The 27190-nt window shown below is 38.3% G+C and overlaps 1 protein-coding gene across 1 annotated transcript; it reads left to right on the top strand.

Annotated features, from left to right (window-relative positions):
* Window positions 1-1502: 1502 nt before the first annotated feature.
* On the top strand, window positions 1503-25354 carry CTSO (cathepsin O). The gene is given in 11 exon segments (XM_058550246.1): window positions 1503-1530; window positions 1533-1579; window positions 1581-1610; window positions 1612-1779; window positions 11269-11377; window positions 11969-12108; window positions 14521-14688; window positions 16191-16312; window positions 21574-21737; window positions 22326-22418; window positions 24762-25354. Coding segments are annotated over 11 exon segments (1104 nt in total). The 3' UTR covers window positions 24797-25354.
* Window positions 25355-27190: the final 1836 nt, after the last annotated feature.

The following is a 27190-nucleotide window of genomic DNA, read 5'->3' as shown; positions in this document are numbered from 1 at the left end:
CAGATGGTGGTTCTAAAAAGTCTAAGAGGGCTATGACATCAATTTTGAAGACTTATGGAAGTCTTGGCAAGAAGAGATTATAACAAAAAGGCTCAGTAAAGATTCTTTCATGGATGCGTGGCCTGTGCAGTCACAAGGGACCCTGTGCTTAGAAAGGGCTCATCACGTGGTTTAACGCTCTGCTGTTGTTATCTTGAAATTCTGAGTAATTTATGAATAAGGGGCCTCCATTTTCATTTTACACTGGGAGCAGCAAATTACATAGCTGGTCCTGAGGCCCAGAGAAGACAACATTACTCAGCTACTACTCACTGTCCAAGGATATAAGCAGAGGTGGAAAGACCAGAAAAGCATACAGAATTTTCTCTGAGGTAGATACTCCAGCCCTCTTCCCATTTCCCCCTGAAGGAGGGGAATTGGAGAAACAGCAGCAGTGGTATACTGCTTACTACTCAAAGTGTGGCCTGTGCCACCAGCAGCAACAGCATCCCTGGGAGCTTGTGAGAAAAGCAGAATCAGGACCCACTCCAGGCCTACTGAACCAGAATTTGCATTTCCTGTGTGCTTTAAATTTGAGAAACGCAGCTGTGCTGTTCCCAGAGCCACCCAGGACACCTGTGATCATAGACATCTGAAGTCTCTTGATCTCCTTCAAGGGGACCTTCTCCACTTCCACCAGAAAATCCTTCCCCTGAGATGCTGCTAGATTGAGAATTCAACTGATTTGGACATTACTTTTGTTCCTTCTGCAGTCTTCTCTAGGAGTGGGTTAATATGCAGTGAAATGGTTTGAAAAAAATACAAACAAGGATAAGAAAGTATGAAGAAAGAGTTATTATGAACTAACCTGAGCAGGTGGAAAGCAGTGTAACGACAATAAAATGAGGGGAAAAAGCTACCTTAAAAATAGAATTAATAGATAACACTGATCACTTAAAATGTGCCAAGCATCTTACAAACTGTTTTATGTGGATTATTTTATTTAAATTTCATCAAAATTCAAGAAGTATGTGCTATGTCTAATCTTCTTTTGCAAATGGAAAAACAGACTTCCAGAGAGTGTTGATATGGTCATAACATAATAAATCAAGAAATTGTGTATTATTTTCACAACTGTAAATTTTTGTTAACGTATTTCTAAACATCTGCTGAATGAATGAATGTTTCTGTGTAACTTCACAACATTATTTCAGAATTATGTCCTGAATGTTAGGGACCCTTGCACAAGGAACAGGATTAAGGTCAAGTTAAATTCAACTACTGTCGGAATCTTTCAATTTGAGATAAAAGGAAGAAAAATAAAGGACTTAATTCTGGAGGGGCAGATCACACAATAGTTTGTATTTTCATGTAACTGTATAAAGAAGGACGCTCAGGCTTTTCTTTAATAGATAGGGGATGAAACTAGAAAGCACGTGCTCTTATGCCTGATGCTTCCACAAAACAACAGCGAGGAACCCAATAGTTTTCCACCAACCAGGTAGATTCCCAGGTACAGAGTGATGGGGGCTAAAGGAGCGTCAGAGTCTCCGGACGCTGCACCCCACTCGGCTGCTCCCGCCCCCTAAACCCTGGGAGGGGGCGGAGCGGAGGAATCGAAAGAGAAAGCGGGCGGAGGCGGGCGGCCGCGGGCTCGGCGCCGGGATGGAGCCGCGGGCGCTGCGGCGGCTCTGGCTGCTCTGCTGCTGCTGCTGCTGCTGGGGCCGCGGCGCGGGCTCCGGCGCCACCTTCCCCCGGATCTGGCCGCGGAGCCGCGAGCGACAGGCAGCTGCCTTCCGGGTACCGAGCGCGCGCGCGCCTCCCTGTTTCTGTGTCCTTGTCGCCCCCTCCTGTCCTGGGTGTGGGCTAGGGCATAGGGGCCACCGAGAGCTGCCACTCCTGGAGGTCACCTGGCCCCGCGGCTCTGTGATGCGTCTGGGATTTCTGAACGGAGTTTACACAAGTGATCTTCTCCCCGGTTCCCCACGTGCCAGGGTGTTGCCCTCTTCCGTGACTTTGCTAACCACAAGAGTTGATTTTCAGGAAGGATTTGTTGCTGTGGATTTAAATGACGCGCCCAAAGTCATCAATAGATCTGTCCAAAGTATTCTTGATAGGGAGAAGCACGGCCTTTTAGCAGTTACCCTGATGGTTCTCACTGCCTTCCAGAGCTGTTCCATTTCACATTTACAGGAACCAGAAATAGGAGGAAGAAATGTGTCATTTTTCTTCCGGAGAGGGGCGCTGGTATCCCCCTCCTGTAATCAGAATTTTCTAAACAAAGAGCCTGTATTTAGCAAGCTCAGAAAATCTTGCCCATTTGTGATCTTCCTGAACTAGTGCTGAAACTAGTGCTGGGCTTCCAAAGCTCTTCTTGACTTGCTGGAGACTGATTTAAAGAAAGGGGAAGCATTTCATTTCCGTTTCAGATTCTTTTGAAAAGGCTTCATAGTAATGCTTAGATTTTACCCTAGCATTAAAACTCTGGAATGGACCAGTTAGCTGAGAAGAAATAGTTTTTCCGGAAACCAAGGAAACTGCAAGAGATATCAATTTAGAGTTTGCTGCAGTGTGTCCTATATATCTGATACTACTAAATTTTTTTTAATCATAGAAGATATCATCATGATTTAATTTATTATAAGAGAAAATTCATGGGGGCTGGCCCCATGGCCTAGCGGTTAAGTGTGTGTGCTCTGCTACTGGCGGCCTGGGTTCGCATCCCAGGCGGCACCAACACACCACTTCTCCCGCCATGCTGAGGCAGAGTCCCACATACAGCAACTAGAGCGATGTGCAACTATGACATACAACTAGCTACTGGGGCTTTGGGGAGGAAAAGGGGGGCAAAAAGAAAGGAGGAGCATTGGTAATAAATGTTAGCTCAGGGCCAGTCTCCCTCAGCAAAAAAAAAAGAAGAGGATTGCCATGGATGTTAGCTCAGGGCTGATCTTCCTCAGCAAAAAAAAAAAAAAAAAGAGAGGGAGAGAAAATTCATTCGTTCTGACTCAAAAATAAGTATGAATTTAATAATATTGCTTATTAGAATTTATTTATTATTTTTCCGGATTTTTCTTGAGATTTCCCATGGGATTCTATAGCTGTGGTCTTTTCTCCTCCTCCTCTCTCCCCTGGAAAGCTCCAATGTTTAGGAAATCCCTGCCTTGCCTGATTCGGTCCATTCTTATTTTTTACCCAAACCAAGATGTGTACTTTTATCTCCATTTTATTGCTCTTGAGTTCCGTTCTAGCTTTCAAAACCAGAGGCATTGGTACAGTTGCTTGAGAACAAAGTTTCTGTCTTGTATTCTACTCCTGTCCTGAGCTTGGTTGCATACAGTGGTGAATCAAATCCCTTAGGGAGAAAATAGTCAGTCTTCCCTATACTGATAATGTGCTCATTGGCTGATAAATAAACGTGCTGCTATGCTCCTCAAAAATGTCATATTTGAAGATTGGAGGCACAAGGGGCCAGAGTAATAAATATGTTTTTAACGTATGTAATTTATATAATTTATATTTATATTATATGGTGATTCATATTGGTCCTGTGAAGAGGCCATACCCAGGAGTTGAATGTCTAGAAAATACAACTTTTCTTGGAGAAATACAAGAATCCAGGCTGGGAGATGGAAAGTTTTAAGTGAAGGAGGACAGGGTTATGAAGATTCTTAGTACATTTTAAAAACCTTGAGTTGAGAAAGCCTGAAAAAGTTTTCAAAGCGAATGCTCTAGTGGGAGTTTACTTCATGAAATGGATGCCCAGAAAGGAGAACGTTTAGGCTTCAAAACACAGTAGCTGGAAACTCTGAACACCTCTTAGTGTCTGAATCTAGATGGCTGTTTGGACCTGGAGTAGAGCTGGACACAGGCAAAGATAGAAGGGGCCTTGTTTCCTTGGTACCCATGAGCATTAGGAAAAATTCTGGTCTGGCAGGATGGATTATAGTGTGTGGTAACTAAAACTCAGCATAACTCTAGAAAGCTCTATCTCTATAAAATTATGTCGAATTATCAATTGGTTGAGACTCTCCTCTATTTACCTATCAGGTAACTTATGTACAGAATCTAGAAAATTTCCTTGCTGCATAATGAAGTTAAAGTTAAGAAAATAAAGTTTAAGAGTTAAGACAGAATTGTAAAGCACACTGTGTTATGCTAGAGAGAATCAATAGACTATGGCATGAAAAGGAGACAAATACTGAGGACCAAGAGCTATAGTCTTTGGATCTTGGTATCTTATTTAGGGATAGCAAATAGGTCTCATCATGGTTGCAAACTGATTGATTAATAGTGGCTGCCTGGAACATGGTGTTGAGAAGTATTCAGAGGATTGCAGCTGGAGACACAGTTGGGGAAAGTGCCTGATTGATTAGTAATGTCTTTCATAGTCATGGGTTCAGAGAATGGAGCATACATTGCCTCAATGGAAATATATCATAAACTTGAAATCTTGGGTTGGAATTAATTCATTCATTTGCCCGTCTGTCCATTTATTCAATACTTTAACATTTACTATGTATGAGGAGCTGGTCTACGTTTTCTGAGTAATTCAATGAATAATAAGATATGTACTGACCTCTAAGAAACTATAGTCTAATAAATGAATATTGTTATGTTTAAACATTGTACTATAATCCATTTTCCAGTGATCAAACAGAAGAATATAAAGACTAGTACACTAGAAAAATAGATTGCCTCAACCAGTTCACAAAAGAATCTTTTTAATTCAGTGTTTATGTGCATACACACACACATAAAAAAATACGACTACACATTTCTTATTATTTTACTTTGCATAGTAAATATATATGAGTATTATTTATTTAGTTATTTATTTTGTGAAGAAGAGTAGCCCTGAGCTAACATCCATTGCCATTCCTCCTCTTTTTGCTAAGGAAGATTGGCCCTGGGCTAACGTTCGTGCTCATCTTCCTCTACTTTATATGTGGGACGCCTGCCACAGCATGGCTTAATAAGCGGTGCATAGGTCTGCACCAGGGATCTGAACCTGCGAACCCCAGGCTGCCGAAGCGGAGCGCAAACTTAAACGCTATGCCACCTGGCCGGCCCCTATGAGTATTATTTTTACACAGACTTCAGCACAACATGTATAATGTGCTCTGTCTAAGAAACTTTCCTAAGGCAGTAATTTATAAAAGTATATCCTATGACAATTTTTTCTTGTCCTAATACAGGGCTTTTTAACAGTGGCACTATTGACATTTTGGAATGGGTAATTATTTGTTGTGGGGGCCCGTCCTGTGCAGTGTAGAATGACTAGCAGCATCCTTGGCCTTTGCCCACTAGATGCCAGTCGCATCCTCCCCCAGCATGATAATCAAAAATGTCTCCAGACATTGCCAGTGTCTTTGGGAGGGGAGTGGGGGAAAGGATGGAGAGCACCCTCAGGTGAGAAGTACTGAGCTAAGGTTTACAACTCCCAAGTCTTGAGAGAAATTCTCAGCAAGGCTGCAACATTGTATACAAATATTTTACCTTTTTTGCTCATCCCTGGACATGCTGCAACTTTCAGAAACTAAAGCAAGGAGAACATTTTAAATCTGCATGTAAAATTTATGATTTATTTTACACCAAATTGCAGAATCTGCAAATGAGGACTGTTAAAAGTTTAAGGAACAGAAGTGAAAGACAATGAGTTCAGAGTGCTGGAAAAAGTGATCTTACAAACTATCTTTGCTTCTCTAGTAATTTCCATACGCAACTTATCCCATCGATGCTTAGGATTCGTGATGAAGGAACACACACACCATATTAAGTGCAAAATAAATCAGCATTAATAGATGAAAACCGAGATACCAATGGGAGAAGATATCAAATTCTCACTGCCTTCTCAGCTAATAAAAGAGACCTGAAGTCTCTTAAAGTTTATGTTCCTTTTGAGGGTTTCCTAGGGACTGTCTTAGCCCCACCCCCTCCACCAAGTATTAGCAGTGGTGTGCCCTTAGGCAAATTACTTAGCTGCACCTCAGTTTTTTCATCTGCCAAGTGGAGTAATATTAGCAATTACCTTTTACAGAGTTAATTTAATTCATATAATAAAGCACCTAGAAAAAAATACTTGCATTCAATTTGATAATCTCTTCAACTGTATATATTTAGTGTACCCAGTAGCTAAGAAATTTATTTTTGGAGCCCAAGAATTTGGTCTTAAAAGATTTACTCCTGTAGAAACAGTTGAGTACGTGCAAGAAGAAAATGCATTACTCAATTTATTCTTACTTAGTGGCAATCTATGAAAAAGATTTTACTGGTTTTTCTCCTCCAGGGGGTAGAGTACGTACTAGGAAATAGCTGGGAACCCCCCCCACCCCCCCATGGGTTTCTGCTTTTACATCTTTTTCAAAATGACCATTTCCCTCTCTATTTACCCCAAACAGAGCAACTTCTGAGACAATTGTTATCCATAATTAGTGAGTTAGGGGAGTTAAGATGTTTGGGATGGAAGGAAGGGTTTTCTAATCCTATAAGAAAAATGTTGATCTCTGAAGAATTTTAAAACTCCAGACTAATCTCCCCATGAGACTTGTTCAGGTCTCTTATCAATAGTTATCTTTTATTATTATCAGACTGAAACAATCCTGTTTCTTGTTTTCAGCAAACATTGCCCTTCCTTTCTGTTTATGGGTTGGTAAGAACTACAGAGAATTAATGAAATATCCTAGCTAGGCCAGCAAAGCGGCAAATTAGAATACAAAAGAGGCTGCTTAGGAACTTATTACATTTAAATCCTTGGTTGGAATGTTCGCATACACATGTGCGCACACACACAGAGGCAACTTTACAAGAGATTCCAGTCTTTAGAAGGATGGCTGGCTATTAGAAGTCATAATAAAGGAAGCTTTAGGGACAGTGCCCTAAGGTATGATGTTGATTAGAGAGATTTAGGACACACAATATCTATTAATGTCAAAAGGACATGTTTTCCCTATATTTATCATCATAGGATAATTTCCTCAAGTTCTTTGGCCCTGGATCCCCTTCCTTGTTAACTCATTCAAGTAAGCGCATTCGATTACAATAAAACAAAACAAAAAAAATATGTAAAGATAATCATTTTTCACCAGATCTGTTTAAAGGCTGTTTTGATTTATTGGCTCTAATTTTTCTCGTGTATGATCCATCTGTTTTCAAACATCTGCACTTTTGAAAGCTACTAATGATGTTTCCTGTATATTCTTCAAAACTTTACATCTTTTCTTACATAAATGAAATTAAAGTTCAGATCTTTCATTTTAGTATTTCATATGGCTCTAGGGATGTTTACTATACAATGGATCACTATTATATCCTGTATTGCCTTACATTCCGAACATATGCTATGGATCCTTTATCTACGGTTGATTCTGTGGCAGAGGCCGTTAACATGATGAGGAGCAGGCGCTCAATATAGGCTCACAGTTTGTGATGCTTCCATGAAATCTGCTCTAACAGCAAGAATTGAAGTAGACCAGAAAAGTCACTTGACAGAATGGATAATTCCAGAAATGAAATACAGGGCTTTTTACAATTTAAATGACTTGAAACCACTGTTAGGTGGACTTGATATGCATCCTACTGTTATAGCAAATGGCAGAATAAATATTCTTGGATTACTGATATTTTTCTATGAAAGCAATCTGTTGCTTTCAATAGATAATTGGTCATTTCTAATTCCATGACAAAGATTTGCTCCACAGTAACCCAAGGAACCCTGAAAGCCTGATCTTTGAATGACGTTTTCTGTAATCCACGTGTTCTATGTTTAAAGGAAAAAAAGGATATAGCATGAGAGTATTTAATAGAGCATGTTTCTGTCAGAGACTGGAATATATATTTTCCAAACATCATCTTATTTAATCCTCACATTCTGCTAGGTCAGTGTTACCTTATTTGTCAATGAAGAAAATAAAGCCCAGAGAGGTTGAGTATAAAGCCAAAGATTGCACAGGAATGGGGTATCTGTTTATGTAGTAAGACATTTCCGTTTTTCAGTTTGTTGCAAAGTTGAGAAGAGATTAGAGAAATCCACTGTGTGTGTGTCTGTGTGTGTGTCTGTGTGTGTGTGTGTGTGTGTGTACATGTAGAAGAGAATTATGCTTTATTCACAATGCTCCAGGGAAGTACTTTTAACATTATTAGTAGTCTTGCAGAGTCAAAAGAAGGGGATAGAGATTAGTGGTTGGGAGAGGGCACAGAAGAGCACTTTGGGGTTCAGTGTATTTTGCTCTTGGCAAGAAGTCACCTTATGAATACCAAGTAGCCTTGGCATGGCTGTGGACAGCTGTGAAATGACAGGAGTAACTATACTGGAGTGACATGAAATTCACAGATGGGATTCTTTTAGAAGTTGGCCTCTGGTTGATATGGCATTTCATAGATTCTCTCAATCAGGTTGAAGAGGTTTCCTTTCATTCACTGTTTGCTGAGAATTTTTATCATGAAAGGGTGTTGAGTTATGTCACGTGCTTTTTCTGCATCTGTTGAAAATATCATATGGTTTTCCTTGCTCTTTTGTTCCATTAACATGGTGTATTATGTTGATTGATTTTCAAATGTTAAACCAATGTAGCATTTTTTAATAAACCTCACTTGGTCATGATGAATTGTCCTTTTTATCTGTTGTTGGATTTCATTTGCTAATATTTGGTTAAGGATTTTGCATCTACATTCATGAAGGCTATTGATATGTGGTTCTGTTTTTTTGAGATGTCGTAGTCTGGTTTGGAATCAAATTACTGGCCTTATAAAATGAGTTGCAGAGTGTTCCCTTCTCCTTTATTTTCTCAAAGAATGGGTAAGGTTGGTGTTCTTTTTTAATTATACAGAATTCACCAATGGAGCCATCTGGGCCTGGAGTTTTCGTTATGGGATGATTTTCAGTTATGAATTTAATGCCTTTAGTTGATAAAGGGCTGTTCAAGTTTACTATTTCTCTTACATTCAACTTTGGTAATTTGTTTCTTCCAAGGAGTTTGTCCATTTCATACAGGTTGTCAAACTTATTGGCATTAAGTTGTCAAAATGTTATTCTTCTAATGCCTGAAGCATCTTTAGTGATGGCCCTTCTTTGGTTCTTTTTTTTTTTTAGATTTTATTTATTTATTTTTTTTCCCCTTAAAGCCCCAGTAGATAGTTGTATGTCATAGCTGCACATCCTTCTAGTTGCTGTATGTGGGACGCAGCCTCAGCATGGCCGGACAAGCGGTGCATCGGTGCGCACCTGGGATCTGAACCCGGGCCTCCAGCAGCGGAGCACGCGCAATTAACCGCTAAGCCACGGGGCCGACCCATCTTCTTTGGTTCTTGATACTGGTAATTTGTGCCTTCTCTTTCTTTTTTTTTTTTAAATTTATCACAAGAGCAATAACTGTGAGAGAAAATGGGAAGAAGGTCAGGGAGAGCTCTCTGGTTGTAATGCACCTCTGACCCTGAGTGAAGGAGAGAGGGAAGGGAGGTTGGGGGAAGTCCTAGCCTGCTGTGTAGTCCAAGGAAGGGTTGGAGAGGCCATCAAAATCATGAACCAGCTTCAGATATGGGAGTCCCATATTTCCCCAATATAGGATAGCCTTAGCGCTTAGTCATTGGCTGGGTGCAGCCTGTGAGAACCTGGCCTCCCTTATAATCACAGAAATTCAGTGTGCAACAATTAACCTCCCTGTAGATAGAGGTCTATGAGGCCTGTTGTCGTGGCTGCTGCATGCTTTGTGCATTCTTAATGTCCTACATTCTCAATGCCTTCCCTGATTACTCCAGCTCACAAAGATGGTCAATAAATACTTATAGAACGAATGAATCCCCTGAATTCCTCTGCAGTTAGCAGTCTCTGGCTTATATATTTGTCACTTGACATGTTCACACTTCCTTTGTATTTCAGTTCTATTTTTATATTGATACATCTCCTCTCCAAATTATATTCAAGGCTCTCCATCATGATTATTTTTAAATGCCTAAAATGCAACAACTGTTTATTAGTTCATTGATTAACAATCTTTCCAGGCATGCTCAATAAGGAAAAAATAAGATTATGATAAGTCCCATTAATAATTTGCTTAAAAATAAACAGCTTAAAGCCATTAAGCTTTATATGACATATATAAAATGTCATTTATGTATTTATTCAACAATAAGTATTAATAAAGCATCTCTTGTGTGCCAGGCATGTGCTCAGTGTAGGGAATACAGTGTTGAATAAGTCAGACAGGCCTTGCCCTAATAGGTTTATGAGACAGACACACAATAAACACATAAATATGTAAACAAATACAGAAGAGCTAGAGTTGGAAACTTACCATATGATTGTCCCCTGAAGTTTTATTTATCCTACACAATTGGTTAATATTAGAAACTTGAGATGTGTTCACGTAAAAGACAAGCCAAAGGTAAATTGTTGCAAAATTCAGAGCTGAAGGATCTGTAAGTAATGGTCATATTTTCCTTCTAGATAAACAAGCCAATTTATCTTCCTGGGACATTTCCAGGATTGCATCTCTTTCACAAAGTCTTTTTACCCTAAATGAGACAGAGATATCTATAAAGCTTAAATAGAATCAAATTTATGTATTCATTATTTACTCATTTATTTTTTCATGCTTCATTACTTAGTGTTGGAAAATACAAAGATAAAGAAGACACACTTCCCACATTCAAAATTGTTTAATCACATGAGTGTCCACTGGTGGCAATTTCCACTAGTATCTAGTGTTTATTTAAAATTTATTTTACTTTTTCCACTATGCTAAACAAACATGTATTTAGTCTTCTCAACATGGTTAGTGAAGAGAAATTATAAATAGATTAGACATACCTTTCTCAGACTCAAAAATAAACCTGGGGGGCCCCATGTCGTAGCGGCCCCATGTCGTAGCGGTTAAGTGCGCACCCTCTGCTGCTGGCGGCCTAGGTTCGGATCCCTGGCGCGCACTGACGTACCACTTGTCAGGCCATGCTGTGGCGGCAGCCCACATAAAGTGGAGGAAGATCGGCATGGATGTTAGCTCAGGGCCAGTCTTCCTCAGCAAAGAGAGGAGGATTGGCATGGATGTTAGCTCAGGGCTGATCTTCCTCACACAAAAAAATAAATAAATAAACCTGAAATCAGATAGCAGTTCTTATACAAAACATTTATAAATCTGATCTGGATGTCCTATACACCCTTCCATTGTGATCTACAGGAAATAAATCAAGCTTTGACTTTTACACCTGAAAAATACCTCCAAGTTAGTTATGCACAAAGCACTCTGGAAAGTTAACATAGGTAATATAAATTGGCTTTTTTTTTTCTTTTAGGAAAGTCTTAATAGACATCGATACTTGAATTCTTTATTTCCTAGTGAAAATTCCACTGCCATCTATGGAATAAATCAGTTTTCTTATTTGTTTCCTGACGAGTTTAAAGGTATGGTGTGATGGTGCTATTAGTTGATTAGTTTCCTGGTTTTAATTTGTTTCCTTAATTTTTGAGGAATTGTTTAATTGTGAATCCAGTAAGTTGAGTAATAGTTAGCCTTTATTAAATACTAAGTGTCAGGCATGTGCCAGGTGCTGACAGAGAAATAAATTCATGGCCACTCTCTTCTAATTATTACTTAAGAACGAAATATAATTGTAGGCATTTCCATGTGGCTGTAAGGGACAATGCCTCTTCCCATCTGTAGTGTTCTAGTGCTGTTTCTATTCAAGACACCCATGGTTCCATGGGTTATGATAAAACAAATGATGTCAATTATACTCATTTTTATTATTGACCTAGTTCTTATCAAGCAACTTATTTTATGTGGCAGTTCCAGTCCTATTGTAGGAGTTCTTATCTTTGTAGCTTTCAGCTGAATGCATTTCATGTTATGGAAAAGCACGAAGGAAAATTACAAATGGCAGGCTCTACTATAAAGCTACTGTTTCTGTTTGAAAAATTCCTCCAAAAAGAATCCCAAGGGCCCCTCCCTATAATATAACATTGATTGTCTTTTCATTTCATGTTTCTACTCAGCTATTTATTTAAGAAGCAAACCTTCCAGGTTTCCCAGATACCCAGCAGAAGCACAAACGTCCATCTCCAATATGTCTTTGCCGTTAAGATTTGACTGGAGGGACAAGCACGTTGTGACGCAAGTGAGAAACCAGCAGGCGGTAAGTTTTAGATTTTTTTCTTTTTTAATCATCTCAGCATGGGAAGTCACCTTTGAGGTCAGGGTCAATCAATCTTATCATGGAACTCATCATTTCTCTGGGTAAAATCACACCCTAATCATCCAAAATGACAAGGAAGGGAGAATCTCTGGTGTCAAAGCCCAGCTTTTATTCTGAGGATAAACCTTCCTTGGTGTGTTCTCGTACTAACTGCCATTGCCACCAGCACATTAACTCGGGGATGCTTCCCAGTGGCTGTGTCACAGTTACTAAGCCTTCTATAAAATAGTAGATGGAAGACTGGAGAAGCTAAACTTGACTCCTAAATGCCTAAATAGTTTTAAAGGAAAACAACACTGAAAAAGTAACATGAAACCAGATCTATTTACCAACAGTGTGACCTGATCTCTTGGGTGGTCAGGCATCATCCTTTGAGCTCCATCAGAAAACCCTACCCCCATGCCCACTCCTACAGGATCATACACTTTTTATCTGTGATCCTTACAAATACAATCAATTCTGCTATAATGTGACATATATGTTCCTAAAGTCACCACCTGTGCAAAATTGTGCAATAAAAACGAAAGGGTTATGGAGAAATGAGGTTAGGGCACAGCACTCAAAAACTAAGTGACACAGTAAAGAAAATAAAGTAGTAAAAATGACAGCACAGGTTTACACAGGTTAAATGATTAAGAAATGTGTAAGTACTGGTAAAAGTATAGCAATTTACCTTGAAAATGACCTGAAGTGTGCCTGTGGAAGTGATGGTTGGAAGGGCTGCAGCTTGTGAATTGTTATGAAGTGATGGAAGGATTATCTGAAATCAGGAGGGAAGTGGTAACGTCAGATGTGAATGGATGTGCTCATAATACATAGTGAACCAGTCTAGCTGGTAGATGTTTGAGGAGCATGTGTACATGCTTTGCTGACATTCGCCACCCCTCTGCACCTCCACGGTTGACGTAGGGAATGTCAGCTGACCAGGGAAAGTTGATCCCCTAACCACAGGGATATAGTCTCAATTTGTCTGCAGTGGAAACCTCAACAGGTCATTCAGCCTCTCCTTGCACGGCAAGTGTTTGGAACCGGTAGTTACTCAGTCACCATCTAGTTAACAATGATCCATTTTATTTCTGAGATTCTGTATCTGTTGTTGTGAATTAAATTTTACCACCAAATCATTTGCTTTAGTATTGAATTCACAATGAAGTGTGAATTAGTCAGAAACCCAATCCTTTCTACATTGTATTAAAGGGAAACTTTTAATTAGGAATCTTTGATTAAAGGAATACCCTGGAGAGCTATTTTTGAGCAGGAACTGTCCTCCTGGGGCTACAGGCAGATAAACTAAAGCTAGCTATAGATATGGCGTCAGCAACCTGTATTCACATTTCTCAAGGGTTGGAGACCCTGCAGTAGAGTCCATTAGTGAATATTTTACTATGCCATAGGCACTGGAGATATAGACATAAATAAGACCACTTTAAGCCATAAAGTTGCTCAAAACTTTACTCCACAAAGCCAACCAATTGTTTTTCTTCCTTTCTTTGCCCAACTCTGCAGCACATGTCCTATGATTAAGTCAGTTCTGCCCAATTCCAAATCTGACTCTCACCTCTGCCTTTTCCATGGATCCTTCTTCTTTGTGCCTGATCCTTGATATCCTTCCCTCCATCTCCTCCCTATTTTTCCAGACCAGCCGTTTTATTCTTTTGTTCTAGTTTGTCCAATAAAAGCAAGTTAATAGATTTAGAATCAAGAAGATTGTCAGCCAGTATTTGAATGTGGAATGACTGATATGGGTTTCTATCATTAGGACATTTCATAGGCATCCATGATATGCCCGTGCTGGCATCTTGATAGCCTAAAAAGTAATTCATTCATCTCCTGTGTCCATCAGATACTGGGTGCAACATATACGACACACATCCTCACCCCGCTTCACCTCATCACTGCCTCCCACCCTTGGGATGGAGATGGTGGATAGAATAGAAGCGAAGTGTCAGGGGAGAAGCAAGAGCGATTGAAGAATGGAGCGGGAGTCGGTACACTTCATAGAAACGGGAATCACATGCTCAATGAACTGACTAGTCTTTTAAAAGACAATCAGTTAGTCTGAGTGTTTTCTCAAGCTCTAAAATTCCCTTTTATCTTGCATTTTCTAATTTACAATAGTCATACTACCAATTTACCTTAACTAATAATTATATTTTGATGCTTAAAAGAGAATTTTGGTTTTCTTTTCTCTTTTCAGTTTGAAAATCTACAAGATGGGAATTTATCTTTTGTAGGCGTCCAGATTCTGCTCATTTTACTTGATTTGATAACTTACGATATTTAGAGATGTTGATAAACTTGACTTGAACATTATTTGATAATAAGTACTACTCTATTTCTACTTTTCGACAGTGTGGAGGATGCTGGGCCTTCAGCGTGGTGGGCGCAGTGGAATCTGTATATGCAATAAAAGGGAAACCTTTGGAAGACCTAAGTGTGCAGCAGGTCATTGATTGTTCATATAATAATTACGGCTGCAATGGAGGGTCTGTTCTCGATGCTTTGAACTGGTTAAATAAGGTGACTAATTTCTCGGCCTTTTAAACTCTTGGTTTCCTCTTTTGCTTGTTTAGTGTGTGTTCAGAATTCAAACAATTTACTCTCATATTCTAAATAATGTTTTTAAGTTCTGGAATTTAGATGACCAAAGCTTGAATTAATCAGAAAATTTAAAAATGAGTTGCTCAGCAAAGTCAACCATCAAAAAATCAAAGTGTGAGGGGCCGGCCCGGTGGCGCAAGCGGTTAAGTGCGCGCGCTCCGCTGCGGTGGCCCGGGGTTCGCTGGTTCGGATCCCGGGCGCGCACAGATGCACTGCTTGGTAAGCCATGCTGTGGCGGCGTCCCATATAAAGTGGAGGAAGATAGGCACAGATGTTAGCCCAGGGCCGTCTTCCTCAGCAAAAAAAGAAGAGGATTGGCGGATGTTAGCTCAGGGCTGATCTCCTCACAAAAAAAAAAAAAAAAAAAAAAAAATCAAAGTGTGAAAACATTATACTACCTGAGATTTGTTTTTGGAAAATATTTATGATTTCTTAACATTTATTAATAGGTTAATGCTCTTTTTTTGCAGGTGCAGTCACACAATAACCCAGAAAGATGAGAGCATGTGATTATTTATTTCCATAGAATTTCTGAATGTTAAGGTTAAAAGGGACGTTAGAGATCAGCTAATTTAGTAACTCTTTTTGTAGATGAAGAAATGAGACCTGGGAGGTGAGATCATGTTGCCAAATCATTAGCTGAGCCAGGACTGCACTTAAGTTGTCTGCCACCCGCTGGAGGGCTTTACCCAGTTTATCACAGTGTCTCTCAGTGTTCTTAGGACACTTTCTGGCATTATCCTATATCCAGCATCAATTGCATGAAATCAGCCAACGAGGTGCTATTATGTTCTGTAAAATATCAAGCTAGAGTTTCCCAAACCCGAATATCCTTCCCTTGTTCATTTGCTATATTTTGAGTCACTGCATGCCAGAAGCTGCTCTATACACATCATGGGCAACAGTGAATTGTGTGTCCCCTGGCTTCCATAAGCCCAGAATTCAGAAAGGGAGGATTCTGTATAGAAAACTATAAAATATGTGATATAGGCTAGATGAATGGCACAGAGAGAAGTGGATAGAAGAATGCTGGACCTAACCATTGCCTGTGCATAAACCACTGTGCTGAGTGACTCTCAAAGACTTACTAACGTAGAACCAGAGCTCTGGAAGGAAAGTGAGTTGCCCTATTGTGCCCTCAAGAGAAAGAAGACGAGACTTTATTGTCAAATCGATGGAGTTTCTAGGAAGGAAGATATAGGAAAAACAAGAATAAAAGAGAAAGAAAGATATTGAGTGTAATTACCTAGGATGTCCATAACAAACACCTAAATATTTAATTAAGATCTTAATAACCCAAAGAATATCCACATGATGAAAGTGTAGCCAAGTTGAATCTTATTTTGACACATTACAGTGATTGACTTGATTTTTAAAACAACTGCTTGACAGAGAACATTTGGGTGATTGTTTTCTTTTAGACACAAGTAAAACTGGTGCAAGACTCAGAATACCCATTTAAAGCACAAAATGGCCTGTGCCATTACTTTTCTGATTCACATTCTGGATTTTCAATCAAAGGTTATTCTGCACATGACTTCAGGTAAATGTTTTATTCTACTGTATTTTTCTCTGTGTTTCTTAACTTATGATCTATTGACTATTTGCAATTAATAACTTGATTGAAGACATCACTGCACACTCTTAATTGTTTTAAAACCTGCTTTTTACTAGAGAGGCTAATTGGCAATCCCCATGGGGTCTTTTGGATGTTGTTTCTTAAACATGATCTACTTATTTTTCCATGTGTCATTACAATAGAAATAACAAACTTAAATTAACACAATTAAATCCAGTTTAAGGCATAATTTATATTTACCACCTTCCTCTTACCAAATTTAGGTGTTATAGTTTCCATTCGCGTATTTCAGTCTTACTGTTGAATCAATCAAAATTGCTTTGTGTAGACTCTCTAACTAATATCAAGCAGTCTACTTACCAAGAAGCATTTTTGGAACACCCTCTCTGTTCCTTGCATTTTTCAAGGCATCAAAGATAAGAAAAACATAAATTGAAACTTTCGCATTAGAAACAAGTAGGGAAGAGTACATTCCTGGAGATGGATGATGTAGCACACACTGTAAGCACGATGGGAGTTCAGGGACAGATAAGGATGGGCTGAGGAAGAGGACTTGTGCTGGAACTTGAAGGGCAAGATGACTTTGGACAAGTCAGGGGAAAACAATCATTAAAAAATGCTTTAAAATCACATGAAAAACTCAAAGCCGGCTAGAGAACCGTTGTGACCACTTGACATAGTGCAAAATAGGTGTTCAGAGATGATAAGGACAGAGGAAGACTCAATAAACTCTTCGCTTCATTTTTCTGAAGATATGAAAGGAACTTTGCGCAGTGTTTTGAAAAACAGAACACAGAGAAATTAAATTCAAATAAGGTGACTGACTGCCCTATAAATTGCTCGTACTGAATATAAAAAAATCTCTTGATCCAGATGGTGTCTACCCACGGGATCTGAAGGAAATCAATGGTGAAATGGGATCCTTGAACAAAATGGAACCCCTCTAAATAAGCATAAGTGTGTCAGAGGACTCGTAGATTGTCAACAAGGCTCCCGTCTGCAACAGGGACTCTCAGGGTGCCCCTAGGAACCATGAACCAGAGAGCCTCAAGTACAGATGGCAGGATACACAGATGCTATAATAAAATGTGCAGGGTCACTGAGTACATGGGTCAGCATCTCCTCTGAGGGTAAAGGTAACATTAAAAGGTAATTTCTAAAATGAGAAAGTGTGCCTCTATAAGCTATCAGTGCTTTTAGAGTAAGTGAAGCCTGTGCACACGAAGGAATTAGATTTTCAAAATGTCATTAAAAAGGATCAGGGAATCCCATGTCATGTGTAGCAAATTGAAAAAGTTAGGAAGAAACAAAAGAATAATAGGCATTAGTCTGAATTAGAGAGAGACTGAGTGAGAGGGAGAGAGAAAATGCAAAGGTCACAGGCATTGGATCTCAAACAGGATTTATCTAACTCTTTGATTAAGAAAGAATAAGTCCCTATAAAAACCTCCACATTTATACTGAACATTAAGCTCTCTGAGAATACAATACTAAACTAACTGCGTTAGACTCTGCAAGAAGGCCTTTCTTTGATTTATTCATGCATTCAAATATTTATTGAATACTGTTTTAGATTCTCGGGATTTGGCAGTAAACAAAACAGACAAAAACCCTGCCCTCAGGACTGTATTTTAGTGATAGAGACAAGCAATGAACAAAACAAATAGAAATATGCGTGATATGTTAGATGTAATAACTTTTAAAGAGAACAAAATTAACACAGTGAGAGGAAAAGGAAACATCGGAGGGAGGGTAGGGGAGTATACATCTTAGAAAGGGCAGCCAGGGAGGGGGTCCCCAAAAAGATGACATTTGAGTAAAGATGTGAAGAAATGTGGGAACTTAACCATGAAGAGATCTGGGGAACTACTGTTCTAAGCACAAGGACCTGTCAGTGCAAAGACCCTGAGACAGAAACATGGCTGGCACGTTTAAAGAACAGTAAGGAAACCAATATGACTGTAGTGGAGAGAAGGACAAGACTAGTAGGAGATAAGGTAATAATAACCTTAGAGCAGAGTATTGGAAGAATGGTCTTAGACATCAGAGAGAGCAGGTTAATACCACTCACAGAATAAAGCCCCACAGGAATTTTATGTAAGGCATAAGAGAGAAGAGAGTCAAGGATGACTCCAGGCTTTTTGGCCTGACAACTGAAAGAATGGAATTACCATTAATCAAGATGTGCAAGTCTAAGACAGGAAAGATTTAGGAGGGAATATCAGGTTTACCTGGGACACATAGGAAGTGAATCCAGGGGACGCTGGGAGGGGGTTGGGGGAGTGAGACAGAAAAGGGAAAGCAGAGATCCTTATTAAGCAAGTGAGTACCGAGGGTAATGTGGCACTTAGTCCTACTGGGGAACTCTGGGGCCAAGGTAAACTATGCATTTCAGAGGGATCCCACCGGAGCTGAGGCTTCTCACCTCCCTTGATTCCTTAGTGGAGGGTGCAGCTCAGGTAGCGGTGGCTCGGGCTTGATTTCTGGCTCTTTAGGAGAGAGGGGCCTCAGGCAAAGAGCTGCAGGGTCCCCTCGTTGGAAGCTCCTTGTTGGCTGATTGCACTGCAGTGGGATGTGGGAAGGTCTTCCACAGCATCTGCTGTAACCAGGCACTGGACCAGGACCCTGGTACTTAAATATCACCACTTCCATCTGAGGCCCTTGAGACACAGGGAGAGTCCCTCAGCTAGTAAACCATGAGGCCAGATTAGAACTCCTATCTGTCCAACTCCAAAGCGCATACTTTTTCCCTACCTCTATTTTTAAGGTCATGAGCTCTTAGTTTTTTAATATTCTCAGACAATGTCAGCCCAGGGCCAGCTATAAGCCCAAAACTCCATAAATCTTGTGCCGAACTTGAAAAGATCTTAAAAAAAAAAAAAAAAACCCACTGAATCATAAACACATAATCTATCCTTAAAGTAAAATGACCATTCACACCCAGGCTTCTTCATGCATGTTTGCTCATCAGACCCCAGAAAAGACATTTCAGAACTCAGAATAGCATATGAGAATGACTATTTAAATAAACAAAAAGGGAAGGAACCTACTACCTATAACAGTAGATGGAAAAACTAAGACAGTATAACACTGAATTCAAGGGAGGATGAGATGGAAATCTGCATACTCGTCAAGGGTCTGTGACAGATAAGACTTGCCTTAATCACCAAGTCTTGATGACAGTAAAATTTAGGAGAATTCTTTAAACACTATAGGATTTGTATCTTACTGATCTGTGAAATGAATAGTAAGCTCATGGGACAAGGTTTGATCATATAGCCATTATCAACAATGTGCATTTTGATAGTAGCTCTATATTGTGCTAACAATGGAAATAAAGATGCTGTTTGGAGAATATTTTAACTTGCTAAAAACCAACACTTTTCTGAAAGACAGGTGATAACAATGCTTGTCACCGCTGGGGCTAAATGGAACATTTGTCTACTGGTCCTGACTATGGCATGTCCTCCTATTTCATATTTTCCAGTATCTTTGATATGTTTTCTTTAGCCCTGCCTCAAAGCAGGGATTATTACTAAGTTGTTTCTTTGATCCTACAATGTGAATTACCCTTTGCATTCTAAAAGATACTCCTTCTTGATCTTTCTCTTTCCCTCATGCTGTTCCTGTAACTGAATCTTTGATGTCATGTATTTACAGTCTATCTTTTGTTATCTTAAAAAGGTGGAGACAGCTGTGTTCTGGTGGAGACAGCTGTGTTCTGGTTAATACAGAGATTATAATATTTGTCATATTTGGATTACAAAATATTCAAAAAATTTGAATATAATAAAATATACATTGTACACTAAAACCTATGCTGAACAAAATTAGTTTATTAGATAACTTAGAAATGAGGGAAGGAAACAATGTTTATTATAAACCTGGAGTATAATGTATGTGTGAGGCATGCTACAAAATTTATACCTATAATTTTATCCTTACATTGATTCTGCAAGGTAGGTGCTATGACTAGACAGCTGGAATTTGAACCCAGGTATGTGGAACTTCAAACCCTACCCCCTTACCATGATGCCTTTTAAGAATTTTGTAATTTTACCTGTACCGGGGTAATCTTAATGAATACCAATTATTATTACAGTTGCAAAAATTAAAAATGACTGCTTATAGATTTCCACAAAACAGATCTTCATATTAACAGGTAACATGAATAAATATTTAGAATAAATGTGTAGTATCTATTTCAATAAATTGATCTGTTATGCACTCAATTTTTTTCCTCATCTGTGGAAAAAATATCCCTTTGATGGAAACTGATGTCCAGCTGGGCATGATGAGGAATTATTTACTCTTTCAAGTTCCTAATCCACCCATGCCTTGCTGCAGCAGTAAACTACCAAATGCTATTTTAATGGCCTGAAATATCAGTAACTTCGTTTTGGAGTCCTTCACCCACAAAGCTGACCTTTTAAAATGTAAATAGTGGCTTAATCACATACTTCTAAGATTGATGAAGGCCAAATGTTGTGTAGCATAAGACTTTGTCAATAGATGTCCATGTGTGAAAGCAATAACTGTGTCTTTTGCAGTCTTCACAATCTAATGCTAGTTCTCCTGGCATCTTAACATTTCTTCCATCATAAAATTATATTTGCCAATTTTGGGTAACCCTTCCCAAACATAAATTCTGTATTTGACATTCACTAACATAAGTTGGTCGGTCTCTTGATTCTCATGTGGTGTGGCAGAGGTATCTCCAAGTATCCAGTCTTCCCACTTTTCTTATTAAAAGAATCCTTATTTTGTAGCTGGATACAAAACTCCATTTCCCATCTTCCTTGAAGTTAGATTGAGCCATATGATTGAATTCTAATCAATGAGATCCATGCAGAATATGTGGGTTACTTCTGGGAAGTCTTCTCAACAGGACTACGGCACTTCTCTTTTCTACTTCCTGCTGTCTGAAATATGTGTTAAATGGCTGGAGCTCCAGGAGCCATCTTGGACCATTAATTGACCTGGGGAATGGAAACCTCACATAGCAGAACAATAATATAGAAAGATCCTGGGTTTCTGATATCCTGGACCCCATAGCAGTCCTGGACTGCCATTCTCCCAGACTTCTTTTAGCCTCCAGCATTTAGGTTTTTAATAATTGCAACCAAACCTACTCCTAACCATACACAGATTAAATAGATCATTTTGATAAAATATTTTTACCTTAAAAACTAAAGTCCTTAACCAAATATTTCCTCTTTTGTTAGTGACCACGAAGACGAAATGGCAAAAGCACTAATTACCTTTGGCCCTTTGGTAGTGATAGTAGATGCAGTGAGCTGGCAAGATTATCTGGGAGGCATAATACAACATCATTGCTCTAGCGGAGAAGCAAATCATGCAGTTCTCATAACTGGCTTTGATAAAACAGGTAAGTGCTGATAAGCCTGGATTGATTGCTCTCCAGCTTGAACTCTGACAAATGATTGCCATCTTTTAAAAAATGTTGAAATTTGGTCCTGCTACTTCTAAATCCTCCTAAGATGTTTAGAACTTTTCAGTAGACTTCCAAGTATAAATACCCTGCCATGTTCTCCCTATCAATTTTGGTCGATATCTTGTTAAAATGATAATAATTCTTAATTTAAATATTGTGCATTCTCCATCTGGAATGTTTAGGATAATTGTTGGGAAAAGAGAAAGAGTAAGTGCTTATTATTTTATCATACGTATCTAACAATTCTTTTTTTTCCTTTTCCTAATTCCCTGGAAATGTGTGTGTTTTCATTTTATAAAGTCCTTGTATTAAGTGAAATGAGTTCAAACATATTTTTCCATTAGTTGGAGTGTGACACCAAGTACAGCTCAAGTTTACTTCGCTAGTTTAAGTTAGCATTATATTACATTTTTAATGTTTTTCTCATAGCTACTATACTTATCAAGAACCAAACTTTAAATAAACATGCATTCCCAACAAATATGAATTTTTCAGGGTTGGTTACCATTTTTTGTTTTGTAGGAAGTACCCCATACTGGATTGTGCGGAACTCATGGGGAATTTCTTGGGGAGTAGATGGCTATGCCCATGTTAAAATGGGAGGTAATATTTGCGGTGAGTCATGAATTATGTTTCGAACTCCAGGCTAAATGTCAAGGAAGATACTCTGAATATATTAAAATTATAAATCCATCCAGTCCATACTATGCTTCCAATGCACTCAAGTCACTTTTACAGTAATAATTTTCTTCCTTTATCCAATTGATAAAAATAAAAGTGTTTTAAAGAGAGACAATATTGCATATATTCACATTTTAAAAAGGAAGAGGGACTATAGTAAAAACAAATATAATGAGTAGAACATTATAAGATAAAGTAATAATTTACCAAAGTTAATTACTTCAGAAACGAGATAAATACTCAACTTAGGAGGCTGAAATTCTCCAGAAACATCTCCTAGTTCCAAATTTACTTTTTATGACTATATGAATTTCCCTTAATTTGTGTATTATAATACCTGCTCAAGGATTATCAAGAATCAGTTTTTCCTTATATCAAAATGTATGCAAATCTGAACATTAGGATTGTTTCTGATTTAATATACTCCTTGTCAACTAAAAAATTCTAGCAACACATCCACTGGAATTGAGAAGCTTAAGAAAATACCACATTCTCTTTTATCCAATAGCAAATTTTTTTGTTAATTACCCACAAACCAAATTAAAATAACTAATTAAATATTTTAAACTATATTTTAAAACCTATATTCACAAACTTCGGATCTAGAAAATCAATATATTTTCTGAATCGTTAGACCTAAACTGTATTGCATATGACAGCAATCATTTAATTTCTCATTACAATTATTTCTAATATATATACAACTTTTTAAAAATTGTAGAACCCTCTAGATTGTGAGACTGATAAAAGAGAGTTATAGAAAAGTTTGCAAGTTTACATTTTGATTCAGCCTAGTGACTACTGTCCAACTGTTCCAGAAAGTAGAATCTTTGAGAGTTAATAATTAGCCTGTTCTATCATTAAAAAATATTTGTAAAATATTTTTAATAAATTATTTATTGAAGAGAGTGAACATCGCAGAAATATTTCAGCCAGAGCACTAGCAACACAATCAGGCCTCTACTTTTAGCATCTTTGGGGGCATTTACATTGTTGAAAGTTACAGATAAATTATTGCTGCCGTTCGCTGAACCTCTGCTACTCAACGTAAATTCTCTCTAATGTTGAAGTGGTGTTGCCTGGATCTGGGCCAAGGGCTGGCTGTTTTCAAAGCTCTGGCAGGAGAGTTGCAAGAACCTACTTCAGACATTGGTTCAAAATTGCCTCAGTAATGACTCTGTATCCCCCACCACCACCTTCCACCAACCCCCAGCTACTAAGGGTGAGTTGGAATAATTTCTCCTCTCTACCTGTTTCCCAAGTTGATTCTCCAAGGCCATGCTTGGTTAGTAATCCAAATCCTTCCTAAAGTGAGTATTTCCTGAAAGTTACATACCTGATGATGATAATATTACTCTTACGAACTATGGTATAAGGCAGATAGCATTCCATGGTCCCAAGAGATTTCAGGACATAGATAACTACAATGAAATCTAGTCTTCAAATGGGCTATTTATTGCTTTCGTCTTGATATTGAGATCTGTGTTCTTGTGTGCTAAGAAAGCATAGCACACCATGATTTATTGAAATTTGCTAAAGTTCAAATCTTAGAGTCTGAATTTTCAAAGTGTATTTAAAATGATCTTATAAGTTATTTTATTGCCTCTAAGCAATATATGGTGGTCTAATGTTAAAATTCGGCGCCCTCACTGCCGTGGCCCCAGTTCATTTCCCTATCAGGGAACCACTCCACCTGTCTGTCAGTTGTCACACTGTGGTGGCTGTGGGTTGCTGTGATGCTGAAAGCTATGCCACTGATTATTTCAAATACCCATGGTGGACAGGTTTCAGTGGAGCTTCCAGACTAAGACAGACTAGGAAGAAGGACCGGGTCACACACTTTCAAAAAAATTGGCCATGAAAACCTATGAATAGCAGTGGAGCATTATCTGATATATCACTGGAAGGTGAGAGGATGGCGCAAAAAGACCAGGTGGGGTTCACTTCTGCTGTAGGAGTTGGAATTGACTCGAAGGCACTAACAGCAGCAAAGCAATATACATGAGTGCAATGAAGATTTTGGATACATTCATCTATTCAGTTAATAAGTAGTTTGGGGGTTTTTGGTAGTTTCTGGAAACAAAAATATTAGTCATCTCTTCTAACATCTGCTTTTGAGGTTGCCATATTTATACTGATAGATAGCTATAACCATTAAATTCTTTTCTTAGTAGATATTGACTCTTTCTGAACCCAAATGAAAATTGTTTTAATTTGCTATTTAAAATGCATATAAAGAGGAAATAAACTAGTACTAATAATTTCTTTTTTTCTTAGGTATTGCGGATTCCGTTTCTGCTGTATTTGTGTGATACGTTGAGCAGATCAAGAGACAACTACAAAAAGGCAGATTCATCATGAAATGTAGCGTGGTACTTCATTCTTACCATCATTTACCTTTAGGCTTTAGCAGCCACCCACAAAAGGTTCTAGGATCTAGTAGTATTTAAACTACACTGTAGAATGTTCCCTTCTTCTGGAGAGATGGACAACCAAAGTCAGTAGGAAGAACATCAGCACCTGGCCTGGGAAGAAAACTGTGGAAGTTTCCCACTCTGGGATGAAGGTCGGATTAGGACATATTTTAGGTCTCTTCAACTTGAAGAGGCTATTATCTGGTTTTGTTTGATTATTGTTTTTGTTTGTTTATTTTTAATGATATACTTCTGGTAGGATTAAAGAGGTGATAAGAATTTCTTTTCCTTTGTGGGATATAATCACCAGCGTTAGCTTACTCCTATATACAAGAATAGCCAACCTAAAATTATGTGTGCCTCTCACAATTATATAGCAGCCCTCGGAGATGGAATATCGTAAGGATTTTGAAATACCAATTGCTTTACCTCGATAAATGGTGTTTACCTCTTGAACTGTAGAGTGGTCATGTAGAAAGAAACAAAAGGACAAAATCACTTTTTAAGAGAAACAGTTAACCTGATTGAAATTAGATGACCAATATGGCAGCTATAGGATAAGAAAAACTAAGTAGCATTGCCTGAGAGACAAATTATTGTTGGGATATTGCCATTGTCAGTAGGACTCCAATAGATTTTATTTCTTGTTTTGTCCTCCCTATATTGGAGAACAATGTGTTTTCCCACTCTTTCTCTTACTCTTGACTGTGAAACTCCTAAGTTTTCCTGGTGATTGGCTTCCCTGGCTAAAGAATTGTCTCATTGTTTACTTTCCATTTCTATTTTATAACCATTTATTTGGCTCCAATGGTCTCTAAGCCTTTATCAACATCAGCATATCACCTTTCTCTTCCTCGCATCATTTGTAGGCACCACCCCTGTCAAAGTCCAATCTCATTAATTTGGAGTATCAGCCAAAATGTGAGTTTCCCAGTCTCTCTGATGTCCCATTTTTCTGCTTATTTTTCCCAGACTCCCATGCTAGTTACTTTTTTGTGCATCCGTTTGGCTTTCACTTCGTTCCTGGTTCTTAATGCCTGTGTTCTCTCTTGATAAATCATGATGTGTGGCAGTGTAAGAACCTCAGAGCATAAGTGCTGATCTTCTGATTGAAGATAAGTACAACAGTGTTTAATGAGTTAATATAAGAAAATCATGTCAAATACTACATATATTAATATTCTCTAAAATTCATGATTGCTTTCTAATGTAGACTATCTTAACAAAAATGAAATTTTAAATGTAGCAGCAATCACTGAAAAAAATTGAGGGCATCCCATTTTTCCTCTCACTGTTGGCCTTTATTTATCTATCCCCTTTATTAGAAAAAGAAAATCAAAACCAAAACATTGTATTTCTTTTTCTTACACCAACCAGAAGCAATCTCAAAAGAATATGTGTTGACTCAAGTTTAGAAATGTTCCAGGAAGACAATATTGATGTTTTAATCGATAAATATTCTAATTATCCAAGTATGTCAAAAAAGAACTATGTCCTGGTTGTTTTAGTTTGTGTTCATTTACTGATTTCTACATGATATAAATGCTTTTCTGATACTCTTTTTCAAATGCTAAAGAATTTTTAAAAGTCAAAATGATTGATACCTCTCAGATCTTCTGGGTTTTGATGACATTTGTAATAAAACAACCTATATTTAACTTTGGATTAAGAAGAATCTGTCCATAAATGTATGGCTTACATTTTATCAACAGTGTTAGTGTGCTTTACATTCACACAGAGTTTCCTCCTCTCCAAATCCACATATCAATTTTTGGTTTTCTCCATGGACACCTTAACCTCAATGTCTCCAAAACTCCATTCATCATTTTCCTTTCCCCTCCTTCTAAAAAAAAAAAAAGGCTCCTGCACCTCCTAGAGTCTCTATTTTGGTTAACATTGTATAATTACCCAATCAATAAAATTGAGGGATATCTTAGATATTTAATCAGGTCAACTATACCTTAGTAACCCATCACTTAATCACCTACCTCCTCTCCGTTTCTACTGTTCCTTCGTAGATGCATGGTCTTTAGTATCTCTTATCTTCACTATTCAGTAGTCTCCCCACTAAACCCCATGTCCCTTAATCCAGGAGTTCTCGAAGTATAGTCCTCAGACCAGAAGCCATCTGAGGACTTATGAAACACTTTAATTTGATAAGCCCTCCAGGTGATTCGAATGGATGTTAATATAATCTATGTACTATATGTCCCCTGGATTTGCATTTCTAGAAGACAACATTATCTTGTTATTCCCCTGTTTTAAACCATTCAAGAGCTCCCCAATGCCTAA

Source organism: Diceros bicornis, chromosome 11 (genome assembly GCF_020826845.1).
Source record: "Diceros bicornis minor isolate mBicDic1 chromosome 11, mDicBic1.mat.cur, whole genome shotgun sequence".
NCBI lineage: Eukaryota > Metazoa > Chordata > Mammalia > Perissodactyla > Rhinocerotidae > Diceros > Diceros bicornis.
This window is presented reverse-complemented; position numbering and strand designations above follow the sequence as displayed.